The sequence below is a fragment of the Melopsittacus undulatus genome, chromosome 6 (assembly GCF_012275295.1).
Source record: "Melopsittacus undulatus isolate bMelUnd1 chromosome 6, bMelUnd1.mat.Z, whole genome shotgun sequence".
Classification (NCBI taxonomy): domain Eukaryota; kingdom Metazoa; phylum Chordata; class Aves; order Psittaciformes; family Psittaculidae; genus Melopsittacus; species Melopsittacus undulatus.
Genome location: NC_047532.1, coordinates 4004857 through 4032481, shown reverse-complemented (window position 1 = coordinate 4032481; position 27625 = coordinate 4004857). Strand labels below are relative to the sequence as shown.

Here is a 27625-nt window from a genome sequence, read left to right as displayed (position 1 = left end):
CTTTTTTCCAGGCAACTGATTTGTCCCATCCTGTTTGGTGTATGCAGCCTGTCAGCACTAGCGCACTGCACAATCCGACACATGGTGCTAACACAGTCTGACCACTTAGCTCACAGGGTACTGCTGATGGTACAGAGAGCTGCTAATGCTTCCTCTCCCCTCCACAGCTCAACCAAGTGTAGGCTTTCTGCCACCTTAGCTTTAAGGATTAATGGCTTCAGCACTTAACTAGCAAGTCTGAGAGGAAACGCTGTGAAGCCTCCTGCACACCTCAAGTTGTTCCTATCAGACTCGTTTTTCCCAAGACTTCATGGTGATACAGGTAGAAAAAGCTGACTGCTGTTTTGTTAATACATAAAGGCTAGAAACATGCCTGATCACCTAGCCTATGGACGTACTTTGAGAGATATTGAATTAAAACGAATGGACATCCACAATGCTGCTGCTGTCCGGCATCTCCTAGGGTTGCCTGCAGAGCAGCTGGACACTTTGGGACTGATTTGTCTACAGCCAGACACAGACTATGCACATGTGTGTGGGTTTCTTTATGCTTTCCCAAAGACACTGAATAACCAACCCCTGCAGCAGCTTGTGGGACTGGTAAAAGCACACACCTACGATCTTCCGAGTTTCCATTTGCCACAGACAGTCTGCTGACAATCCTTGGAGAAAAAACCCATAAAGCAGCCCCAGTCAGAAGTAACCCACTCCAAATCTTAACCCAACAAATAAAAGGCTCTTTCTTCACAGCCTGGCTGCTGTCATCTGATGTTTCTGGCAACAGGAGGTTATTTCACCACCAAGAAGCTAGAAGCTCTGGTAAGCACGCAATGCAGCTTGGTTACTTACTGTGAATTCTCCAGTGACGGCATCAAATCCCACATGAATGGTATGTTCAAAGTCTGAAGGAAGAGAGATCTCAGGACGCTCTTTCTCTTTCTTCTTGTTGGCTAGAGGCAAAACGTTAACATGCACTTATTTTCTGTGCAGCTTTGCATTCAAACATATTCACTAGCAGGTGTGCTCAGAGCAGTACTTTAAACGTGGAAACCAAATCAATTCACATCCATCTCACTTGACAAATAGACCCAAGCTGATACACACCAGGCTACCTGTCAACCCCTGCCTGGGAAGGCCTAGGTGGTGTTACTTCATTTTGGTTTTCTTCCAACCAGTGTCACTGCTGCCAACACAAGCTGTTCAGGACGTAGTCATCTTAGGCTATTTCTAACCAGTATGATTTCTGTTATCAGTCTGCTCTTCATCAAGTTTTATATGTAGCAGCTAAGTCCTGTGGGTTCCTGCAGAAGCAAAGCACCCAGCACACACATGTGCCTGCCTGTGTGCATGTGTGTCTCTTCTCCTGCACACTTTGAGCCTGTTTTCAAGCTCAGCCAAGTCAGAGAGGAGAAGTTCTGTAAGATAGAGAGGTTCCTGCAAGCCCTGTGAAAACAGGCAGCTGAGGGGAAGGCTCCTCTCAGATTATAAGGCTCAAGCAGCAGCTCTCTATTAGAAACCACAGAATCTGCACAGCAACAAGATCCCATAAATACCATTGGAAAAGCTTCATTTGAGCTGTTAATTAGCTAAGACACATAGCCATAAAAGCTAGGCTTTATTAGTCTCCAGGAATTCCTTGTTTTTCAATCACTCTACCAGTATTCACGGAGTGTGAAGCATCTTATTGAAGGAGACAGACCTGAAAGTCACCCAATCTGCACATATTTCTCATCTCCCTTCTATTTTAACATCTTTTGAAGGTAACATCCCTGGTGGTCAGCCATCTCCTGTGCTTGAATACTACTGACAAATTTCACTTCAGCCCAGTTTCATTGATTCTGGTAACAAATGAGTGCATAAAGGCTGAGAGAAGCTGCCTTCACTCTGATGCATCAAGAATCCATGTTCAATAGACATTTGTCTGAAAAATGGTGACAACAGTGCCAGTTCTGGACCATTCCCAGACATCCAGATAAACACACAAGTACATCCATCTTCAACCATCTATCCTGCTGGCAGGTACCGGAAATATTTGGCTTCCATGGAAAACCAGTGTGCTCCAAGACTATTACATGGTTAACAATACAGTACAGAGCTACCTGTAGGATCCTCTCTAGTGGCCGTGGTGTATCTGTAATAGGCGAGAAGGGAACTGCCTTCCTATCAAATACATCTGTCATTGATATTGTGCAAAAATTACATGCTAATCATTGGAACAGGGCAAATATCACAGTGCCCACAGATACACGAGAGGTTTAACCTGTGCCTATCACAAGGGACTCTGTATCAGGATCTCTATAGGCCAGTGCATCACCATCTATTAATGATAATATGAAAAGTGAATACACATTCCATAGCTACACATCAGCAGGAGAGAAAGAAGCTGACAGTTCAGGTCCTGTCTTTGCCTGACTTATTCCCTTAGCACTGGGCCAGTTCTCATGTGCACGTTACACACATCAAAAACAGCTGGACGAAGACAATTTTGTTTGTCTTCCTCTACCTTATAGCTTCCTTCAGGTGGAAGATGCTCTGCTCTTCATAATTATAGTCTAGAGTAGTTTGGATGTTTCTAATCCTTTCTCTGCACTGTTCCATTCATCCTCATTAAAAAATTAACTGTCACCCTTTGTCTGCACTGCACATCCCCTATACAATGTTCACTGATGAATTACTTTCATTTAGCATTCAGTAAATACTGCAGCAATATATCAAATACAAATGCAAAGGCTTTTCCCCTTCTTTTATCTCATAAGATGATGCTGTGTAATTTTCAGGATAGATGTTGCCAGTTACAAGATGTCATCTCCGTTCAGCATATGTAACTTTCTATTGCAGATAACAGAACTGGCTTTTCCCACCTCATCATTTACAAGCAAATGCAGTGAAAATTAGATTTAAAGGATCATCAAATTCAGTTCAAAGGAAAAGTCAGATCTAGAAGCAAAATAAGGCACTCCATCAAACGCAGCCCTTGCCCATTCCAGGCCTCTGTTGCCAGGGACAAGCGTTCCAGCTCATTCCCCAAGATCTGGCTCATCTGCTTCATGAACCTCTGCCTACCAGACTGTGGATGTAACACCTACGGTTCAAATGCTGAAGAGCTGTAAATTAAATACACAATTAAACATCTTGAAACACCCTCACCCTTCCCCAGTCTGAAAGCCCTGACACTTCTGTCTGTGCCCTGCAACTCAAATTGCTTCTGTTTTACATAAGCTGGCAAAATTATACAGGAAGGCATGACTTCCCTGTAGCAATGACTGAGTGCACTCAGGGGTACTTCATTGTCATATACATGCCCCTCACAATACATCCCTCCTGCCATGGTGGTTTCTTCACATTCTGTTTACTAGTGGTGCACTGTTACCATAAAGCTGTGATGCTGCAAAGCACTGCACTAGATGAGAGCAGCTGTATCAATCCCCTTCTGTTTCATACACAGAACTCTCAAAAACATGTCACTGAGCTTGTGGAGCACACAGAGGCCAGGTCTGTTTGACCCACAAACCAACCCCAACATGAAACCACCTCAAGCAGCTTGGCCAGCCATGTTCTCTATTATCTCAGCAATAAAATTAAGCTATAAATCTTAGCTTACTTCCCTTCACATCACATTTTTAATCATGGTACTTGTATGTTTTCGACGACTACTCTGGTAGTTCAATACGTTTTTAATGTCACTGATCATTTCAAATGGGCCCATGCAGGCACAGCCTTCACATGACAGGCTGACGTGAAGGCTCATGAATCCTTGTTGACTCTTCCTGATCACATTCTTGTCCTTCATTTGTGTTGGAATGATTTCCAGGAGGCTTTGCTGGCTTCCCAAGGACAATGTGAGGCTGACTGACCCATAGCTCCCCAGATCCTCCTGCTTAAAGGCAGAAGTGACATTTTCCTTTTTAGAGTCATTAGGACCATCCCTAGTCACCATAACCTTTCAAAGGTAATCAGAAGTGGCCTTGCCCTGACATCAGCCAGCTCCTCAGCACTTGTGGGTACAGCCCAGCACGTCCCATGGCATTACAATCCGTTCCCTTAATTCTGTAAACATACTACCTAAAACCCACTCCTTTCTGCAACTGCATGTTAAGAATGCAACTGTAATACCACTTTCTGCATGTTCAAGAAACTCTGTTGCTGTCACCACACCTAGCAGGTTTTAAACCAAGCCATTCCACGTGCACGCTCACTACAAAAGCCACAAGAGTCTTGCTCTTGCTCCTAGAATGTAATTCTAGGATTGCATTAAAAACCAAACCCAAACCATCAGGCATATTGCCTCTCACTTTTGCAAATCTACTTTAAACAGTACACACTTTTATCTCTGCTTTTACTGCGAATGCAAAGCCAAAGGAAAGGGTTCCCCAGCTTCACTATGAAGTTACTTTCAAAAGGCAAGTTGCACAACATGTGCAGGTTTTAATGCATTTTAAAGACAGGAAAGTAACCAACCAAACACCTCCTCCTCCTCTTTAGAACCGTTACCAGAGTAATGGCAACAGAAAGCTCTGGAAGGACTTTAACATGTCCTGCAACCCAAACCAAGAAGCAAACCAGCAACCAAGAACCAACAGAGGCAAAGAGAGATGAGCCACCCATTGGCACTGCTGATACTTTACTTTTATCCCCTCCTCCTGGGAAGATGGAGCGAAGCCTGGCTTTCTTGTTCTTCTCCTCAGGGGCCATGGGGAGCGGTTTTGAGCTGTGGTTTAGTGCTGAAGAATCGCGGTTGTTGCTGTTCATCCTCAACGGTGGGGCTGGAGGTTTCTCTTCAATATCCAGACTATCGGACATCTTCAGCAGCCCTCACAGCCTCCTGCAAAGGCAGAACAGAAAGGAAGCCTGTCAAGGGAGGATGTCCTGGTGAGGAAAGAGGGCAAGAAAAGCCTTCTGGTGGAATAAGGAAGTCTCTCTATGCAAGGTTCGCTCTGAATAAGGTCACTGAAACTACCTGTTATGACAATGAACCATTTACAGTGTAAGAAACAAGGCATACCTTGGGGGGCTATGGATAGCAAGCGTTAAGGTCGCTATTCCCTCCCTGCTGTGTTTGGGGAGGGTTTAGACCTAAGGCTGTGGGGCTGCGAAAGGAATGATCTTCCCAAAGGAAATTCACTCAGAAGTACCCATTAAAAACTTTCCTGCACGTAAACATGAACAAAGAACAGGGATATTGACTGATTTTCCCATGTATCTTAAATCCTAAAATTCAAGCCAGGATTAAGCAGCTGGTTTAGCAAACAAGCAACGCTTGGTAAACCCAACTGCTTTAAAACCTGAAAATAGAGTATGATTGCAGACAGATCAGATGTGATGTGGGCTACACTGCGTGTTTTTAAAGGTTACAATTCTACAGGCACCTTGTTTCCAACCCCCTAAAATCAATGTGGCTCCTGTTATGGAAGGCACGTGCAGAGCACCGTGCATGTGTTATGGATCCCTCCCTGTGCTGATTCACAGATAACCCAAGTTAGCACAATCATTGGTTCCTCTCTTGTGTTTAAAGTGAAGCAAATGATGATTTTCAGCTGTGGAAGCTGCAGGTTTGTTTCAGAAGTTATCAGCCAAATACAGTGACCGTCACACAGAGGTGCTGAAGCTCAAATGCTGCTCTTCCTCTGGTCAGGTAAACTGGTGTGCTTGAGGGGTCTCAGGGTTCTCTGGTTGCTTTTCTTACAAAACCCCCCAAAACCTGAGCTAACACTTTCAACAAGTGCATTTATCTTGATATAGCTGGAATTCTGCTGGCACTTCCATATTAGCAGTGGATAATCAAATCCACACTGCCTTAACTGACAATACCTTCCATATAAAAAACATATAAATGTTAATTCCAGACTGGTTTTCATGACATGGGTTTTTTGGTATTTGTTTCCATTTTCAAATTACTGCATATAAAAAAAATTACTTCTTTAGTACTTGATCTATATTTTTAATTTCACCTGTATGAGATCCCAAAATGCCAGATCTGAAATTCAAAGCATCTGCCTAGTGACAATAACTGAAATATCCCATCACATCTGTTTTGCTCCAGTCCCTGGCTCCACAAAGCGGTGTTCCTGAACATCTGCATCCCCAATGGATCCCAGGGACCTGTCCTAGAGTCACACAGTTGAAAACTAGCAACTGCTGGTCCCAGCCCTCTCCCCAGTACCTACAGCACGAAGCTGATGTCCTGGAGAACTTGATTCACAAACACATGTCCAGTGCCTAGAGGAGGGTTCTGCCAACACAGCCACACTGTTCAGGTGGAGAGCTAACAGGAGACCTGCTTTGGCTATGGAGGAACACAGCCCACTCCCCTATGGAAGCTCATATGTAGGCAACAACCAAGGAACCAAGTGCCCCGAGTACAACCTTCGAGCACAGAGTAGCCTATTTACCTAGAGAACTCAATGCTTTTGTAGGTTTAGTCAAGCATTATTAACATTGCTGATCTGTGTGATTTCTATCCTGAAATGCAGAAGGTTTGTCAGTAATGAGGAACAAAAAAAAGAAGGAAAAAGAAGACCCAGAGATGAAAATGACTGTAAGGTAATAGGGAGAGCTGCACGTGCTGCATGTGTCATGCTGGTGAAGGGGAAGTATGTGATGCCCAGGTATTTCTGCACAGGGATGCACAAGGGATTTCCCAGCTTATGAAGCCAAACAAGAGACATCCGGACACAGCTCCTGGCCCCTCCAGCAACTCTCACAGGCAGCTTATGGCCACAGAGGCTTTTATCTGCTCTTTAACACACCTACAAACACATCTCCAGTGCCGAAGAGCCTTCACCCCCCGAGATCATCAGCATGAGCCTGACCACAGAAGCACCAGGGCACATCCTCAGCTTGCTACCAAAGCCAGACGGTCACTCTGTGAGTCCATTACAGGCACAGTTTCAGCTGTCCCCCAGAATGGGACAACTGTATCTGTCACTGCATCTATTTGTAAACAATGCCACTTTGCTGCAATAGGTCCTCCCATGGGATCTCATTCCACAAAGGATACTATTAACGGTTTCTGGCCCAATTTGCCTATGATGTCATTATTTCCAAGGTTTTGAAAGGAACACTGTATTTTGTTCAGCGCTGATCCAGGCTCAGTTTCAAGAACCATACAAAGCTCTTTTATTCACTTCTAAACCAGAGGAAAGGGAAAGAAACCCAGGAGGGGGGAAGATAGTCTCAAAGGTTTAACGGTTGATATTAACTTTCTAAAGCTGGTCTGAATGCAAATGAAAGCAAACCACGAGGCAATACACACCAAGAGACTTACAATTTGGGGTTTTCCTGATCAGAGCCCATCTGCTCTTCCATTCATTCTAAGTTTGAGAATTGCCATGCACCGCAGCACAACAAAAGAACATTCACTATCCCATCAGACTTCAGGTTTTAAGTGTTTTGCACTGATTCACTCCAACCTTAACTTGGAGAAAACCTGACAGGTCAAGAAGAATCTGCTCAGTAACTTGTCAGGTTTTCAGGTTTACACTGCAGAAGTGCCAACAGCACAACAGCCCAAGTTAAACTCTACCCTAGGACCAGGTTTTCCCACCATAGTAAGTCATTGATTCTGCTACTCTTGTTCTGCATAGGATGACACCATCCAAAACCACCTCCTGTCTATTGGCAATCATTATGCCATATCTGGACATTAGAAAGCACTTCTTAACTGAGAAGGAGGTCAAACAGAGAAACAGGCTTCCTAGAGAGGTGGACGATGCCCCAAGCTTGTCACGGTTTAAGAGGCATTTGGACAATGCCTTTATTACCATGCTTTAACTTTTGGTCAGCCCTGCAGTGGTCACACAGTTGGACTGTGTGATTGATGTGGGTCCCTTCCAATGGAAATAGTCTATTCTAAAAGATAACTGATTTCTTACAAATGCGAGGTTCACTGAGCACTTCATTCCCTGGACATTACCCTTCCAAACAAAATGCTTCCACTGCTCTCACCAAACCAGCAAACACCAACAAGCACTCCTAGGAAACCCTCTGCAGAACAGTGCATTCAGCCTCCTAAGATGGGGTTTGGGCCCTTGTTTCCATGCCCAGAAATAGTAACTACTGCCTCATTAAGGATCCTTAAGTGTTGCAACAGCACCAGTTCTTGCCTTCCAGAAATAACCTCTGCCACCTCATCCCCTTCATTCACCTCCTGCTCGTACAGGCACAAGTCTCTCCACTCTAAACACACCCTGGTTTGATGAGTTTTGGCTATACCTCCTGGCAGGTCCCTGTAACTCACTGTCTCAACTCAACATGTGAAGCAGTTGATGACTGCATTCTCCAGAATGGTGACAAAACATCCATTCCTTAGGTGCAAGGTGAATTCCCAAGTTTCCCAACTTCATGCTGAGTTTCTATGCAGTACTTCAGGAAACACAACCCACTGAAGACCTCTCAAAGAAGCTACTGAAAGCAAACCCCCAGCAAGACAAAAAACCCACCCAACTCCCAAAGTCTAGGGGAACAAGGCTGAAGCAGCACACGTGGATGCCCAAACATCACAACATCCAGAGGACTGACACAGCGCAGGGAGCAGCTCCAGGGCCTCTGAGCTAATATTCCACAGCCTTCACACGCTCAGGGAGGCAGCATGGCACTGGTTCACTTCCCTGTCACATTTTCCAGGCTCTTTCTGCAGCTCTGTGCTCTAGGGAGTACACTTCAAGCAAAGCAGAACTGAGATTGCAGAGTAATTCTGCAGCAGGGATGAGATCCTGCCAAAGCCTGCACCCAGGAACACTGAAACACTGTGCCCTGCTGCTAGTGCTGCTGCAGTACAGGTACCAGAGCATCTCACCGCACCAGAGCTGAAGAGCTGCTTTGGAAAAGGCCTTCCTGTGCTCACCAAAACAATGGGGTGCACAACCAAGAGGGTTTTGTTCATCTCAGTCCTCACAGACCCCATCAGTACAACCAAGGCAGTGCTGGTAACCCTTTGAGAAGAAATACATAGATCTGCATGTGTGCAAAGAGATACCCAATAACCACTTACTTCCAGAGAGAATCTCTCTCAGTGCCCACTGGCTTTATGGAAGCATTTAGAGAAAGAGCAGACTTGTACCCAAACACAAGAGCACATTTGAGTCTGTAAGCTCGGGCTTCACAGCCAGGTGGCAAAGGCTGAAATGAAATCCTCAAACAGGTCAGTTGTTTCTACACAGCTATTCCAGGGTTATAGAAGATGATCCAATGTCACTTCCTCCCCACCTCCTCCAATCACCAGCTTTGTGAAGTGTAAAGACAAACACTGACTTTAAATACATGGCATTCAGCTTCTCCATGACTCAATTCCCCCTTTGCAAAAGCCTGCCTTACAGTATTCTTGCATCTCGTTCTTGCCAAGCTGGGGAGAGGAGATGAAGGAAGATATGTGAAGCACCCAAATGTCTTCAAAACAGCACACACAAAACATTCCTTCAATCCAGTTCAAGTTCAGAGCAGAATCTCATGCTGGGCCTTCATCCCAGTAAGCTCTTCACCCCTGTGTATCTGGGGAATACTGTTTGTAGATACATTCTGAATGGCTTTCTTAGGTTACTCACGTTATTTCAAAGTCTGCAGCATTCAGACACGACTGGTTCCAATTAAACCTCACAAGCAGGATCCTGTTTGCAGAGACACTGGTGTTCATTTTCAAAGCCTCACAGATACAATTGCAGCTTGTGATGCAGCAGAACTGCCTCTAAGATCCCTCGGCTGGAAGGAGCCATGCCAATTCCCAGGCAGGAGCTTTGCGAAGGTAACTTGAAGATGTGATGCTCACTCTTTGCTTATCAATATGCTTCCTGTGAAAAGCTATTTTATTACTTTATTTGGTCCAATTCTGCTCCCAGAGATACTCATCCCTCTCCCAGAAATCAATGGTGATGTGAGAAGGATTCTCTCTGGATATTGAGTACTGAGACACTCTGTTAAGTACTATCTGAAGGTATTTATGGAGTACTTCCCAGCCCAGCTGCAGAACTGTATCTGCTTTTCCACATCTGCATGTTGCAGTTTTCTCAGAGCTCATTTGGAAGAGCAGCTGGTGACTTGTACAGAGTGGATGCACTCAGTTTCACTCCTCGGAAGATGCTCACTGTCTCCTCAGCAAAGCTACATTAAGTTAAAACACTGCTGCCTTTTTGGTGGAAAAGGGCCACATTCCATATGGGATGAAGCAGACACAGCTCTGCCTGGGCACCCAGGCTCTATAATGCCCCCAGGGCACCCCTGGATGCAGCCTGGGAGCTGGGTGTCAAGGCTTGCTCTGCGGGGTGGATGCTGCCAGGAGCCCTGTGCCTTTGGGAGCAAAGACAAGACACCCACAGGCACGTGTGGCAAACAACCACAACAACCCTCGCACCCCTTATTTGTACAGCCCTGGAAAAGGGCAGCATGCACAAACCAGAGGAGCAATCACAACCCTAGGAGCCATAATAGGAATACTTCATTTTCGTGCTGCCTTTCACACAACTGTCTCAAAGCACAATACAAACATTTGCCCATTAAGCCTCCCCATTCCCCTCACAGGCAGGTAAACACACTCTGAGCTGCACACATTATTCAAACCCAGTAACTTCTTTGATGAATGTACTCTCTGTTTGCAAACACCCTGGAAGCAGCTTCCGATCTCCTCCAATGTATTCATTTATTCAGAAGTTAACCTCCAAATCTTGCTACAAGTAACTTGTGGCCTCTGAACCGGCTGCTCACATCAGCTCCCTGTGCAGAGGAGGTATTCTGAGAGCAAGCTGCATCCAAGCAAAACTACCTGGGTCACAAGGACTTGGCAACTGTTTTCTGAGCTGGGATATACAAGTTTCTGTTAGGAACTGCAGCATCAAGAGTTATACCAAGTGCCCTACTAACACTGGTTTAACAATCACTCTTGGCATTGCCCTTGAAGCAACAGCATCACAAAATGAGTACAGAAGGGATGCGAATGGTAGCTATGAATTCATTGGTTTCTTTTTAGATTGTTATGTCCCTTGTCTGGACCTCAAGAGTCACCCAGTTAAATTGCCAAGAGCTGGGAATGGACTGGAGCAGTGGAGCTTATCATAACTGATGGCAGTAACCTGTAAATGTATGGGTTTTCCTTGCTTTACCTTTGACAGCATTTTCCAGCAAACACCTTCAAGGATCTCCCTGCTTCAAACATTCAGCCTACCTCTGTAACTACAGCTCTTTCCACAACTCTTTGCCTGTAAACTGCCAATGCCACCACAAGCAACATGCTATGAAACTATGCATCACTAAAGCCAGTGATGTTTAAAGTTAGGGGTATATTTAAGGGCTGTGCTTAACCAGTGCTTAATATATGAGATAACAAGACCATTGAGGCTTCAGTGAAGCTGTGAGACACTGAAAGAACAACTGGGAAGTCCCTCTCCCAATGCATCTTCTTTGTGCGTGTTTTTTAGTCCCATCAAAACAAAAGCAATGTGCTCAAACCATGCTCAGGTCAGGGTCCTGGCTGCTTACTAAACCACCTCAGCTTTGGTGGTTACATGGCCCAAGAAGGGAAGAAGCATGTGTACAAAGGGTATGGGGCAGCAAAACTGATTTCCACATGCAACCTTGTCCAGGCATTCAGTAATGAAGCCTCATAACAGCACAGCAGGGAAAGGAAGCACATGCCTATGGGCTGCATTAAGTGAGCGCCTCTCAGCATTAGAAGATGGTTTGCAAAGTGGTTACAAACCCACCTAATGCACAGTCACATAACAGAAACAAGCAAATGAAATGTGGAAAGAGGGAGTACAGGTACAATGTGTATCATAGAATCACAGAATGATCTGGGCTGGAAGGGACCTCAAAGCTCATCCAGTTTCAGCCCATGCTGTGGGCAGGGACCCCTTCCACTGGAGCAGCTGCTCCAAGCCCCTGTGTCCAACCTGGCCTTGAGCACTGCCAGGGATGGGGCAGCCACAGCTCCTATGGGCACCCTGTGCCAGCGCCTCAGCACCCTCACAGGGAAGAGCTTCTGCCTAAGAGCTCAGCTCATTCTCCCCTCTGACAGGTTAAAGCCATTCCCCTTGTCCCACTCCATGTGGAAAGTCCCTCTCCAGGTTTCTTGCAGGCACCTTTAGGTTTTGGGAATGTCCAAAGCTTGGCTGCCAGGAAAGCCCCTGCAGTGACCCTCTGCCGCAGCCTCTTGGTCCTTACTGGTTTTAAAATACTGAGGGCACATGGATTTCAAGCCATCAAGAAACACGTTTTCAGGTAGCTACTTCTGACAGGAAAACTTAACTTACTTTTCATGTGCTATCATTCATATGGGGACGGTATGGTCACCCTGATGAGGCAAAAAGCTCGCTGGGTCTCTGGGACACTTCACCCTCCTGGCTCCTCCACCCTCTCATACCCAACCCCAGACTAACACATGGGTATTTCTGCATATGGGGTTTTGAATTGTGACTTGAAACAAAATGGTTGTGCTCTAAGCCATGAAATCTGGAGCCAGGCTTAGACTGCCAGAGCAATGGACACTCCAGAAGGAGCTAAAAGAACAAAATGAAGTGGAAGCTCCCATAGCTATCTCCATGGGCCTTTTTCCCCTGTTTTGGCTTTGTTTTATTGGTGTGTCTATTTTTATTCTGTTTTTCTAATGTACTGGGAAACACTTCTCTGGGATTGATAAGAAACAATGAAAAAGTACCTAGGAAAAGCATTCATATGCAAGAGGAAAACCCAAAAGCCTTACCAGTCCCTCTCCTGTTTTTTATTTACCCAGCTGAAAGGATCCACAAAGCAGAAAAGGGTGTCTGCAAACCAACTGTGCCTATCAAATATCCCACATTCCACAGAACTTCCCTTGTCTACCCATGAAAGTGCCTGTGTGAAATGGAGTGCAGATTTAAACCATTGTAGATAGCTTGAAATAATTCTCCATACGGACTTCATTATTCTTAGTTCAGAGCTTTAAGCCTCAGGTTCCCTTTTGTTCTCTAAGAGGAATCAAACCAAGAGACACCATTGACTGAAGACACCAAAATCACAACTGCAGCACTAAAAATTCACAACCTTACCTTGGATTACAGTAGGCAAAACAAAGTCATTCAGCTCTATTCTGAGTTAGCAACTTGAAGTCAATCCTGAAGCAGTGTCCATGACCAGGAATGAGCAGCCAGCCCCTTCTGCAAGCTACATGTGGAGAGACATTGATAAGCAACCCACTTGCTGTGACTTAATGAGTCCTCTGAGCATGGCAGCAAAGCCTGCCCATGTCTCTAGCATCCTCAAAGTGATTTAAATGCTTTCTAACTGACAACTAAAATGGACTATTCATGGACCCCAGCTCAACTGGGTAGGCAGAAATCCTTTGGCCACAGTAAGGCTCTATAACCCAGGCTGCTGGACTTCTGGAAGTTCAAGCTGAACACTGGTTGGCTCACTGAAGTTGGCCAGTTAATCCAAGCACAGAGTGAAAGGATCTGTGCTCTTCAGACATCGCTGTCTTCTGGTACAAACCAGCATTCATGCTGGGAAGCTTTACAGCAGTGTCTCCACCAAAGGGCTGCAATTATGTTAGTTCAGCTGAGAAAGGCAAGGACCCAAAGCAACCCAGAGAGCCCAAACCTGGGCTTGAGCCTCACAGCAACAGCACCTGGACACTCAAAACACTAGCCTGGCAGTGTTTGAATAACACCCATATTTATGTAGAGGGGAGCACGCTACATTGTGTTCAAAGATCACAAATGTTGCAATTCAGCATCTTCTCTCTTCTTTTGGAGTGTTTTGAAGGTGAATCTACACCAGCATCCAGGTTGCTGACCCATCCAGGTTGTTGCATCCCAAAGCAGAGACCTGAGGTCTGTTTCACAAGGTCTGCTCTGTTGCAGCAAGAGAAAAGCCAACAGCACTGCAAACCCCCAGCACTGGACCTTGAATTTGGCCACTCTCAAGCAGAGTTTTGATGCCCAGCTATACGCAGGCTAAAGAGCATCAATCTGGGCAGAGCATTCATGAGTCACAGGGTTTGGCAGATGTGAGCCTGCTCTCATCATTGTTTTCTCTCTTACCATGTAAGCAGTATCAAAGGAAGCCTCTTCTTGCCTGGACTTCCAGAATGAAAATACTATCTATAAAAAAGAAGCCCTTGAGTTCATACATTTGGGGCACTCTAAACTCCTGCTGAACTCCAGCTGGTGCATTGAGACTGCTTTTAATAACCCACCTGGCATCCTGCTTAGTATATTTTTCTTTTTGGGTGCCCTGGTTTAGTGTGAGGTGTCCCTGCCCAGGGCAGGGGGGTGGAACTGGATGGTCTTAAGGTCCTTTCCAACCCGAACTATTCTGTGATTCTACAAAAGGCATCAAACAAGGTTTAGAAGAAGAAGGGGGGAAAAAGAAAGGATCATTTTCCCTGCTCCTCATTCCCTGCAGGTGTTGGTGCTTTCTCTGCTCTTCTACAGTTTATTCTCTTCTTGACATGCTCACAGAAGACATGCCATAATAAACACGACCAGCTGAACCCCCCATCCCAGGACTATTCCAACCCACACCAACAACACTCCCTAAGGAAAGCCGTGGTGCCTTCCCCCGCAATGGTCCCCATGGACAGACCAAGAGCTGGTTTTGCCTCAAGACACGTGTGCAGCTCTCCAGGAAGCCAGCAAGAGGGGGGCTATAATGTGCCAACTACATCTCCACTGGGCTGAAGCACTGCCTGTATCCCACTAAACACACACCATACAACCAGCACATGACTGAGGAGGAGGTGAGGAAGCAGCAATACAATGCCAGTAATTGAAAAATACAGACACTGCCATTTTCTTCACCTTCAAGTCATCTTTTAGGTCTTTTTGCCTTTGCAAAAAGGCAAAGATAAGGACAGCAGTCTTTAGTCTGTGAGCTGAGAAACTTGCTGTAGTAAACAACACTAAACCCTTGTGTCACATCCCTCCTCTGTCAGAGGAGAAGGATGAAGCTGACATTTAAAAGATTTAACTCAAGGCCATCCCAGGACTGCCAGGCAGTGCAAACCCCACTCCAAAAGGGAAAAATAAAGAACAGGGTGTCCTTTGGATGTCTCTAGCTGAAGACAAAGATATCTAATCAGGAGAGCACGGGATGGACTTCAGGACTCCAAATGCCACAAGCAGAGATGGAAACCAAGAGATTTGCTGTACTGATCTTCTTGAGAGATAATGGTACATTTAGAAGGGGACAGCTTCTGCCTCCAGGTAAGAAAAGGGAAGAGCCCAGGCTGCCACATGCCTTTCACCCAGGAGGTGGATGTGGTCCAGATTCTGCATCGTTTCTTTAGGGCACTAGGGCAGGAAGACATTCATATCCCCATTTACTTCCTCAGGGACAACATTTTGCCTTTTATTCTTTGCCAGGCCTTTTATTTACAGCTGACTAGCTTCATATATCTAATATTCACCTGCTACGTTAGTGATCTTATCGTGCGTAATGGCACATCTACCTTGGGGGTATTATGGATCTGGAGCAGTCAGAAGGGGGAAACAGAGCAGTTGCTGTGTGTGCTTATTTATTTCCGGTTGCCAGCTAGACCTGGCTTCAGAGCAGCAGGATGGGAAGACCAGAAAAGCCAATGTACAAATGCTATTCGTAAATAGGTCAGGGGAGAAATGACACCTGGATGCAGGGAGCAAAACAAGATCCACCCACTAAATCTGTTGTCTTCTCAGCTACCACAATGGTCTGGTATTTGTAAACTGCTAGAACACCCCCCCCAAATACTCTTCTGCTCCAGAGTAGTGCTCTGCTACTCCTTGCATGACCCCACATTACAACAGGAACACAGTTAGTTCAATGTATTCTTAAGACACAAATGAAAAAATAAAGAGGTTTGGGGAACAACTCCCAGTTCCTCTGCACTTGTCCACAGCCTCCTGCATAGGCAGCATCTGTGACCACCATGGCTAACAACCCTGGGCACAGCACAGGAGGGAACAACACCTCCAAAAGACGGTGACATCCAGGAGTAAGGACATCCCAGCCTCAGTCACTGTAAGGGTGAGTGCTTGAGCCAAGCAGGGACCACTCTAGTTTGGGAAGTGCCTCTGTGTGCATGCTGCAAAACCCTGTTAGAACAACTTGTAGGTATCTCACAGTTTCGTTCCTGTTTACTACAGATTTGCACCAGGACAAACCACTCAGCTCCTCTGTACAACCACAGATGCCTCATCTCAAGAACTTGAGAGTGCATTTGCAAGTCACTGATGCTAAAGGACATAAATCTTTGGATGTAAGCAGACAAGAGCCAAGCCACATCTGTTCCCTACACATCAGGGTACCCTCATCTCTAATGGTCTCTGGTCAGAATGCATGGAGTTGTCTGCACTTGCTCCTTTAAAAGGGAAGAGGTTCCAGTGCTCTGGAGGAGCTTTTAAAGCAACCGAATGCCAATCCCTATAAAGGTACAAACTCCCGGAGCAGTTGACACTAATGCAATCGTGTATCAGGTCAAAGAAAGCACCAGAAAGAAGGAACCATCACAAAGCACAGGAACAAGTAAACAAACAGAAAAGCAAAGGAAGAGGAAAGAGGGCAACAACAGGACCCAAAATAGATTCCTTGTGCCAGGCACACATCAGATTTATGTCATAAAAGCTATGCAAAGAAACTTGTTCTTAAAACAGCTCATCAACATTTACCCCGCTGCTGGCTGAAGCCTACTACTTTTTGACACCCCCTACTTTCTATTTACAACAACTTCAGGCCTTGAAAGGAAACTAAAATACATTAATTGAGGTTTTTATGAAGCACAAAACGACAACTGCACTGGTATATATTCTATAAGAAGCAAAGCAGGCTGAGAAGTGGGGAAGACTGAGGGGGACATTGAGCCTCTGGCGATTCTGGACTGCTAGAAGTATGGAAGCAAGAACAAGGCCTGTACACTGATGTGTCCTTGAGGTTATTTTAGTAAGTGGCAGAAAACCATGAGAAATGAGCAAAACATTGTCTGCTCTCAGGCAAAATGAACCTGTCTAAAGGAACTATTGTCTAGGCAAAACCATCAAGAATACAAGCTTTGGTTCTAGAGCTGTGTGTCACCGTGTCTATGTGTAACTCTGGAGATACTACAGGTCCCCTAACGAAATAGGCAACAGCCTGAGACACGCACCACTGGAGCTGCAAGGCTCCAGATCCAGCTGTAGAGAAAAGCCTCCGAACAGCACAGCCACCTGAACCACCCCGTGAGTGAGGAGGAGTGACAGTAAGAAGAGGGTTAAAGGACCCCAGGAAGCACAGAGAGACTGGCTGATAATACAGCTTTGTGGTCCAGAGCACAGTACAGGAAGATACAGAACAAGATCAATGCTCAGCTCAGAGCAAGAAGGTAAAGCCACACAGGAAACAGAACACCTTCAGGATACAGTTTCTCCAGCAAGTAAGTAACAAGAGTGAATGCAGTGACCAAGGATGCTCCTGTGCAAAGAAGGATCTCAACAGTCCAACGTCAGCAGAAGAGAAGACCCCCAGCAGTCAGGCTCTGCAAAAGAAGTTGCCAGCCATTCTACAGCTATGCCTGCTGCTGTGCCACTATATCAAAGCCCAGCAGGACTGCAGAGCCAGCTGCGATGACAAGAGACAATCTCAGACTGGAGAAATGCCACCAAACATTGAAAATGTAGAATAGATAAAATCATATTCTGAGGTCAGCAGGCAGATACAAGCTGTTGATGAAAAACCACCTCACAAAACCAGAGGTATTAGCACTTTAACCTGACAGACAGAGCCATCCACTGCTTGGCAGCAGGGCATGCAGGAAATAAACATATTTGATAAAGAAGTATTGTAATTTTTGTAGAAACTTATGTTCTGGAAGGCCTTAGAAGATGAGAGGCTTTAAAATACTGTAACAGAATAAAAGCAAAACAAAACCACAAAGCACACTAAACCAATTAAAAGCCACACTAACTAACAGGTCATAAAGACTAAGCACGATGTAAGAACCATCACTGAGCCAGCCTGTTCCTAGTGAGGGTAATTCCTGGCCCTGCATTTATCCCTGAAGCCTTTAAAGAAATCCTTAGAGCAAACTGCCCATGTTCTTCAGAGAGCATCAGCACACAGCACTTCCCGGCTGGTCACTAAGGGCAACAAAGACCTGTAGAAAGGGAAACCTTACAGCACACAATGTACATGTATCCATGGAAGAGAAGACAGGAGAGAACACATCTGAACTTAATGGGACACTCAAAGTGATTTTAGAGTGCTACAGACAGTAATGCAATACTGCTTTTTGACAGGCCAGATCACAAGAGAAAAACATCACCTTCCCATTGCAAGACTACATATTATGATGTATCACCATCGTCCTCAGAGCTTCTGTTGCTAACATGCACCTCTGCCATTCACTCTCATCAGAGTGCCACTGTCCTGGGTGAAACAAGTTACAGCAACCAAAGATATCTGCCTACATCCCAGTCTTTGCTTGGGAGCTCAGCGGTCCCCACCGGTGAGACACACAGACCTGGGCTAGGAGAAAGCTCCAGCAGGAAACCAGTCACAGAGCTGCCAGTGTAAATGTCCAGGTATTATTTTTTCCCCTTCCTTACAATGAATTTCAGAGGGAAACCTAAGAGCAGCCTCCAGTAAAAGGCAGTGATCACCCATCCTGTCTGCTCAGCCTTTATACCTGAATGAGATCATCCTCCCTCCTTTAACAGATGTAGGTTCTTCAGCAAAATGAATCATTTCTTGCAGCTCAAACAGCTCTTATTTGTCATCATAAGCAAAGTAAGACAATAAAACCTTGCTTACCGGAGGAGAGGAAATATTTACCGTGCATTAAGTCAACTTTTCCCAAGGTGCAGGTACAACTGTAAACAGGAGGAAATGGGAAGAAAAGATGGTAGGAGCTGTTTGCAACTACACACCTCAAAGGCAGAAGTGATACGAAACTGGATCTCCTCTCTTCAGGAGTAAAGAAAATTGTTACAAAGAACCACAAATTATTTATTAAAGAGAGTATGATACCACAGGGAAACAAAACAAAACCTAAAATAATCTAGACGCAGACACTCCTATCAAGAGAAACCAGATAACAGAACAGGAAAGACAGCTCTTTCCTCTATTATCTTTAATTCAATTCTGCTTATCAGCATCATCATTACAGCTAAAAGTGCAAAGACTTTAACACATTTAGAGTCTTATTCAATTCCCACTGAAGTCGCCAAATAGACTCCAGTAATGCTGTATCAGGTTTCTATGGGCCATTCCAACCTGAGGAATTAAACACTCCTTTAAGAACTAAATGAATTCAGCTTCCTTGCCTTTGTGAGGAAGATGCCCTGGCTGCTTGCCCTTGCTCTGACTCACACACACTTGGCCCAGTCCTGCAGAGGACTAAGCTCCCACCGAAGTCAAGGGCATCTCTAAGACTCAGCATGCTGAAACCCAGGCTGCCTGCCACAAAGGAGCCGAATGCCAAGATGCCAGCTGAGTAAATGCAAAACCCCATGAAGAAAGAATGAAGGCAGAGCCCATGGCTCAGAATGGGCAGCCCTGCGTCCCTTACTGTGCATGCCAGGCACGCGAGTCCTGCTGTACCAGTGGGCACACTTCTCCGTGTCACCCTGGGACTCAAGAGGCTAATTTGGGTTGGTGCAGAATGCTGTGCAGACTTGAATGAGTCTCCACTGGAATATGTGGGCAATCACATCATGGTTTATGACTATTTCATTATCTGTAGATTCAACAGCCTGCAACAGCTCCTAAATGCAATACTTACAGATCCTGTTCCTGTTTTACTTCCTGTGTTTTAAGGTCTTTTTGTTCCATTATCTAGAAAATATATATACAGAATGATAACATTTTGTGCATCCAAAGAGTCACCTCAGGTTTACAAAGCCCTTCACCAGCTACAATTAATTAAACCCTATAAAGGTAGATTTCAGTAACACCCTTTCCTAAATTCAGTGATCTCAAAGCACATCTGGACTGATCAGTGAATTCTAACCATACAAATCACACTCTCATCTGCAGAGCCATGGCCTGAATCCTGGTCCTTCCACTGCCAAAAGTCTCAGCCTTTCAGCCTAAGTGAGAACAAAGGAGTAAAGGCAGACACTGCAGACTGTACCCCACACAGCCCATGCCAGACAAAGCTCACCCTCAGCATTACCAGCTGATCAGAGCTTACCTGAGCTGGCCAGACACAGGCACCAGCCTACAAAGAGCTTACAAATCAGGAAATCAATGCACACAGATTCAATTACAACTCCAAATTGCCCTAATAAATCTATGGATGTAGAAACGAGACAAATTAACACACATGCCACCACCCGTCCCTGACATACATCCCAAGAGCCCAAACTCCTCCTCTTGCTGTCTAGCATTCGCCACTAGCAGTTGTAAGCTCTCCAGCCAGAAAATACAACAGCTCTGTACTCTGTACACACACAGCATCTAATACATCAAATCTGTATTCTGAATTACATTGTACAAAGCATCTCTTGTACTCTATGGAATAGCAATCACTGCCAGCTGACAACAGTGACAGCAAAATCATCTTTTTGCCCTGGTGTAATACTGCACTTGTTAGCCATCCGCCATCTAGAACAGTCCCATTCAGATAAAGGTCTATGGAAAGTCAGCCTTAGCAGGTGGTTTGCAGCACTACATCTTACCCATCACACAGCTGTCTTCTCCTTGTAAAGGTGCACGCTCTGTGCTATCTTTACCCTGATATTCTGATATTCAGACACTGGCCTGCAGCTCTAAGGGCAGGTGTACCTGGTCACATCAATGCAAATACTCTGCTGCTAGATGCACTGACCACATCCCCCCTGCACGCCTGCAGCCTCTTAACCCCTGCACCTATAACACTTAAGTGGCTGATTTCTTCCAAACATTTCACTGATTTGCTCACTAATTTCCCCACAGTTTCTCATGTTTTCCAGGGGCTACTACGGTCTTTTAAATATGCAACCTTCAATATCCAAATCAGGTTCAAGTATTAGAAGGGCTTTTCCCATCCTGCTTCCCTCTGCAGGAGCACAGGAGGAGCCACCAGGAATCTGATGTTCTCTTCTGCTCTGTAACCAAGTTATCATGCTGACTCTGGCCAAAAGCATAATTACAATGTGCCTCAATTCCCTCATTTCTCAGTGACTACAATTATGCTGTAACAAATCCCTGGTCACCCAGGACTGATCCTGTACTTAGGATCCTGCCTCTCTGCAGGCACATCGCAATCCAACAGGCACAGGCCGTGTTCCTGGGGGAGCCAAGGTCTCTGACTGAAGCTGTCCATGAATTTTTCATCAAGTTACATCTCACTGGCTTGAAAAAGAACCTTTATGGGAATATGCGACTGTTCTGGAAGGCTTCATCAGAAGGATGTATCTCTGGAACAGCTTATTTGTTCCCTTAGAGAACAGCTGAAGAAAGCACAGCTGTTGAGATGTTAACAGGAGTGAGAAACCTGGGTTCAGTGCAAGCACCAGCCTGACAGGTATAGTAAGAGTCATAGAATGGTCTGGGTTGGAAGGGACCTTAAAGCTCACCCAGTTCCAACCCCCGCCACAGGCAGGGACACCCTTCACTAGAGCAGGTTGCTCCAAGCCCCTGTGTCCAACCTGGCCTTGAACACTTCAGGGGCTGATTCTCCAGGCACAACCTCAGTCCCCCCCACTCCCTTGTGAAAACTTAATATAGTTTCACCCATTCTTGCCCATTTCTAAAAGAAGCTTTAAAGAGTCTTAGTGCCAGGGAGATAGAGAAGAGGAAACCATCTCTTACCTGGTCCTAGGACAGGGAAAGAGCCCTGATTCCATTTACCTACAAGTGGTGCTGTGTACACGCAGTGACCAGGGTATCATGAGCTGAGCTGTCAAGAGCCCAGGGATGTTAGAATCTCCACTCAAGCTCCCTGCTGGCCATGTCCCAGGGATTCTGTGCACATTAGTAATTAGTTAATGCAGTGCTATGACAAGGTAAAAGGTATTGCTACCATTTCCCATTACTATCATACTCTGACACACATGTCACAGGCAACTTGGCTCTATTCTTCCTATGAATCTCTGACTCAACATGAATCACTTCTTCCAAGCACACATATAAGTTATAATAAGTGAATGATGATCGTGGCCTAAAACCTTTGATGAGAGTTCTGGAGATGGGCACAGGGCCATGCTCTTAACATGCAAATGTAGCTGTGTGACATTGCTCTGCCCCCTGAGACTATTTGAAGAAGTCCTGCCAAAAGCTACTGCTCACCCAGAAACACTGACAGACAGGAAGATGCATCTGTACTAAACCGTTTGTATGGAGCATCCGCTGAGCCTGAAGTGCCACTGCAGAGATTTGGGCTCACTTTCCAACCCCACAGTGTTGAGGGACACTTCCTTGCAACTTGGTTCTAAGAATGGTAACTCCCACTAGAGGGGAGATGAGGATCACCAGGGACTTGGATATAGGGGAGGGGAGAAGGGGATCACCAGGACTTGGATCTACTGGAACTCATAAGTTTAATGTGGCTCTGACTCTCTCAGCAGCCAGTATTCCTTCATTTGACAACCCAAGTGCACAAAATGGATCAAAGCAAAGGCTGGAATTTGCACAAGCACAGTGTCCACACCACTCGAAGCAGGTGACTTGTAACTGAACCAATGAAGCTGCTGCCATTTCCGTGACAAACCCAGATTTTCCCCTCCCAGCCTGACAGGACAGATTACCTTCATTTCTGTGCAAGCCAAAGATCCAAAGCAACATCCACTCTGCAGCCAGAGCTGTGCCTGCAGCTCTGGAAGATGCCCTCAAGTCCACTTTTCTCCCAGCAGCGAGTGCCTTGGTGACTGACTGGCCCACACTGACTCCAATGGAGAAGCCAGAGAGATGTGCTTCCCTTCAGGTGCAGTGTCACCTCATGCCCTGGAATAGACCCCTGCAGTTGTTCTGGCACCTGGGAATTACACACCTCTCCTCTTTACCTGTCTATCCTCAGGACAAAATCCGCCTTGATAACTTGGTGCCAACAGCTGTCAAAAATCCAATTTATGTGCATGCAAGTGCTGTATGTGCACGCATCAGAAACTCCTGTTCATCATCCTGCTTTCTCACTAATCCCTTTTTAACCAAATTCTGTGGATACAGAGTAATGTGATACTAAAAGGACTCAGCCAGATTATCAGTGCAGGCAGCATGCAACACCTCCACCTCTACGTGTGCAATCGCCTGCAGCTTCAGATAATGCACCTTCCTCAAGGCTTTGGCAAATCACTCATCTGTGTTGCACAACATCAAGAGCCAGAGAGGCTGTAAATTCTCCTCTCCATCCTTCCTTAGAAGAGATAAACGACTTGGCAAGTTGAGTAATAAAGAACCAATATAATTATGTGTCATTAAGCTGCAACTAATACTGGTAGAGGAGGGATAAGGGGCTGCTGATTACAAATGCTATCAAGGAAAATCTAAGATGTGGCATTAATGCAAGCTTGGAAAGTACAATACATTTTGTGCTTCTCCCAGAAATACTTAACTCTGTTTCAAGCCACCTCCTGTTTGTTTTACTTGGCACAAGCACTTTGCACCACAAAGAATTCTTTCTTGCATCAAGGATTTTAAGAAGGAAACAACAAACAGCATCCTCCAAGGGAACACAGAGCCTCCATATTCTCTTTGCCAAAACAAAGCTCATCCCAATCTTCATTCACAAAGCCTGACCAGAAAACACTGACAGACCTCACTGCGCAGCCTGTTTGCTCCTCATGCAAGGCTTCCCACCTGAATGCATACCATTCCTGCATCTACTTCTTGGACTTCCCTGAAACAAGAATCCTGCTCTAAACATCCTACCCACAAATTTCTTGCCAGCCACGACCAAAACTACATTCATTTGTTCTGAAAGAATGCAATGGATACAGTAATGCAGTAGAGAAACTACTGCTTGTTTGAGGTGCACACCGAAGGCAGTGCACAGCTTTGGTTCTTCCCTTTTGCTAAAGTAATCTCAGCACTGATCTCTGACACAGGCTGGAGAATCTATTCACACCTCAGAAGCTTGACTGCAAAACATCCTCTATAAGACTAACCTGGGATACTGCTTGGAGTTTGTTTTCCCCTGCTGTAATTTTAACCTATTTAGATTTCCAGGAATTAAAGCTGAAGGGCAAATAAGATTCTTCTGACATCACTGGAAAACTGGCTTCCCCAAACTATCAGGCCAGAGTTGCAATTGCATTTTGACTTGATTCACTAGACCCATAAAATACCCCTTGTGCTGAATGGATGCAGGGGCAGACATCAGGTTTCAAGCATTGCCCAAATGGAACAAGAGCATCGTTTGTTGGTAACCACCTCACAGTTAAATGGATTGAAACAGGCAAGTCCCCTGAGTTTAGGGACATCAGCTTTCTGGAATGACAACAGCACAAACCCAATGTGGTCATCATTCAGGCCCTACCTTCTGCCTTCAGAATGCAAGGCACAGACATCACTACAGATATGCAGCTCCACAGGCTGTGGGACACTGGGTACCAGGAATGCTGCTCAGTGCAGAGTCTGCAGCAAAGCACAGGGAAGGGAGAGCCAGAAGGGACAGGCTCTAAGATGTGGTTCGAGCATCCACAGCTGGCCTAAATTCTACTCCCTAACAGGAAGCAGCTCCTTTCTCACAGATGGCTGCTGTTAGCAAGCGCTGACACCCACCACAGAGCAAGTGGGCTTGCAATATTAATAGCATCAAGCAGAAAATTATGAGCCCACATCAAAGCACTCATAGTTGTTTCTATGACTTTTGGCTTTAAAACTAAGTGCAAAGGGAAAGGTATTACACCCAGCTAAGCATGTTTAGAGGACTTTGGTTTTGAGATGTGATTCTGCAGTTTTCAAACACACATACACACATGTGGAATGACCCCTTAAGGACAGGGAAAAGCTGCTGTCAGCTATAGCTCAGCAAATCACAAGTTACATGAAGAAGTAAAAATCAATGCTGCTCTGAAATTTAGCCTGGTAGACAAGTCAAAGCTATCATAACTAATGGCTGGGAGTTCTGCTGTAAGCATGTTCCGTGACTGGTTTTCCTACAACACTCTCATCCACTTGGAATCTGGGTGCAAAGATTCTGTTGGAACTAAAGAGAAGCAACCCAACAGGGATAATGAAGTAGTACAAACTCATTTGCTAGAATTTTTTCTAGTAACAGGCATTGATAAGAGAACATAATGAATTCACCTCATTTAGAAATCCCCCTCCTCCATTAAAACACTCTGATATTGGATCAGACTACACAGAACCTGTTATCAACAGAGGCAGCAGAGCTGAAACATACGTGAAGATGCTGTTAGCAAAGCCATCTCCATGAGAAGACTCTTGGATTTTAGGATATAATATATCAGGGACAAGTACAAACACAGAAGTATTATTATGAAGATATAGTGCTGTCACTGGTGTTCCTTTTGACTGGAACAGGGACTGCTCAGCTGCAACTAAGTCTCCACAGATGAGCACAGCCCAAGCTGAGCTCCTCTGCTTGCACTCCCAAGTAACTTGGCACACGTGTCTGTTTTGATAGCTGTAAAGGCATGTGAGTGCAGAGCTGTACTCATGCCAGCACGCCCTGAAAGGTGTCCATCATAGTCGCATCCTGCTGACAGCAGTCAGAAGTCTATCACTTCCAGCCTGCAGGACCATGTGCTCTATCACTGCAATGCTCTGAACAGCTATAAAGTACTGCATGACGGTAACACTGAAGTCCTCATGTGGTTCTAGATGTGTTTCTTTGATAGCTCTGCCACTTCACCATCCACCCACAATGAGGGCCTGACATCTTTTAAAGTAGTTTGTTGAGACACTACAACCTGATGACTCAACTCAGTTATTTGTCTTTATCTGCAACAGGACCTCGGAGTTGCATGGCAAAATACAACAGGCTATTTCCTGTCAGAGCAGGTGAAAGATGGAGTCAGCCACGAATACATCTGCTCTACTTGCTCTGCAGAGTTAACTGGTTTCAAATCAAACCCTGCCTATCTTCTACTTACTATTTGGGCAAAATAAACAGGATCAAAGCCAATCCTATCTTACACATGTGCAGCCTCCCTGACTTCACTGGCACTCAGGCCAGACAGTTTGAAATTACATCACTGGCATCTTGATGCAGCTTAGATGGCATCACCTCAGGTTACATAGGAACACAGGACTGGGAGAGACCCACCAGGTCACCGAGTACAGTCCCTGCTCTGCTGTGCAACCACGTCACCTAATCCCTGTATAAATGAATCAAAAATAGTTATGAAAGATGCTTCATGGGGCACACCCCAGGCTGGCCATGAATGATACACTGTGCTGTAAACTGACTGGGGAAGGAGCACACAGACACATCCAAGACAAATTAGAAACTGCAGTAAGCAGGGAGGCAACTTAGCCTAATGGCCAGGCAATGGGACAGGCAGCAGGATGCCAGGTCGTGCTGCTGACTCCCACACTGACCCAGTCCACCCACAGTGGCAATGCTCCATCCCTCAGGTTCCTCTGGGCTGGGCCCAAGATAATGAGCTTGTCCTTCCTTTGTTGATGGCTTTTAGCCCTACAGACAAAAAGAAGAATACAAGAACTAACTATTTTTATTCACTCCATCTCCCCAGCAGGTTTTTAAAGCCCATTTTAAAGCTCTTCTTTGCAATTCAGCCTGTGGACAATTTGCTCCCTGCATCTCCATAAAGTTTAACCTGTCATAGCCTGGCAAAGGTGTAATTTCATCCCCAGGCTCTTCTGACTTGAGACTTTGGAGCTTGTCTTTGTGGATAAAATATCAAAGCAATAGCTCTATGAGACAACAGCCCTTTGCATCTCACAACCCATGCATTATTCTCTCTAAACATAATTTAACAGGCCAGCATCAAAACTTTTACTCTCCCCTCATTTCTCCTCCCCCTGTATGCACTTTAACAACACAGATAAGAGCAGTAGACAGACACAGACAGAGAGGAGGGTTTATCCCACAGGCAGAGGATTACTGCATCATGATGTAATGACCTTGTTCAGAAAAGAAAAAGGTTACTTACATGACAGCATGAGCTGTAAAGATATCAGCTCCTTCCCAGAACAAGGTAAAACAATGTCCATTTAAAGTCATGCTGAAGAAAACATAAAACACGTGTCCAGTGAACTGAAGAGAGAAAGAGGAAACTTCAGCCCAACTGGCCTGGGTATAATCTCTTTCAAGATACACATCATACATTGAAGCAAACAAGCAGGAGTGCTGTTCAGATAAGTATATATGGAAAGCAGATGTCATTCTGCTTTCTATGTGTTTGCATCTTCAAGCGCTCAAGAGCTCTCTCTGACCCATAACAAGAACAGCCACTTTTGTGTTCCATTTCAGGTGCTAAATGCTCCATAGCCAACCATTTTGCTTGTCCCCCCATGAACACCTTACATTTAAACTTTCATTCAATGTTTTCTTCCCCCACAGTACTACTGGAGGGGGGAAGGCCACATGCCTCCTGTATATGAAGCAATCCTATGAAAGAATAACCCCAGGCCAGGCTTGTTTTCTCTGTTTAGACAGCATTTAGTGGAGCTTGGCCATGACTAAAACTCCATGGCTGAGTTAATCACACTCATGACTACAGGTTGCTCAAAGGGACTTGTTTCTAATGAATTTTTTAATGCTATGAAAATAACAGGTATGGCATTTACCATTTAAAACATTGTA

The 27625-nt window shown here is 45.3% G+C and overlaps 1 protein-coding gene across 2 annotated transcripts in view; it reads right to left on the bottom strand.

Annotated features, from left to right (window-relative positions):
* Positions 1–27625, bottom strand: part of PAK3 (p21 (RAC1) activated kinase 3) — a 119673-nt gene that overhangs the window by 29776 nt on the left and 62272 nt on the right. For both annotated transcript variants that reach the window (XM_005144528.4, XM_031045041.2), the window contains exons 2-3: positions 4626–4822; positions 850–950 (exon numbers count right to left, since the gene is read on the bottom strand). In XM_005144528.4, coding sequence (XP_005144585.1) covers positions 850–950; positions 4626–4800 — 276 coding nt within the window. In that variant the 5' untranslated portion in view covers positions 4801–4822. The remainder of the gene's footprint in view (positions 1–849; positions 951–4625; positions 4823–27625) is intronic.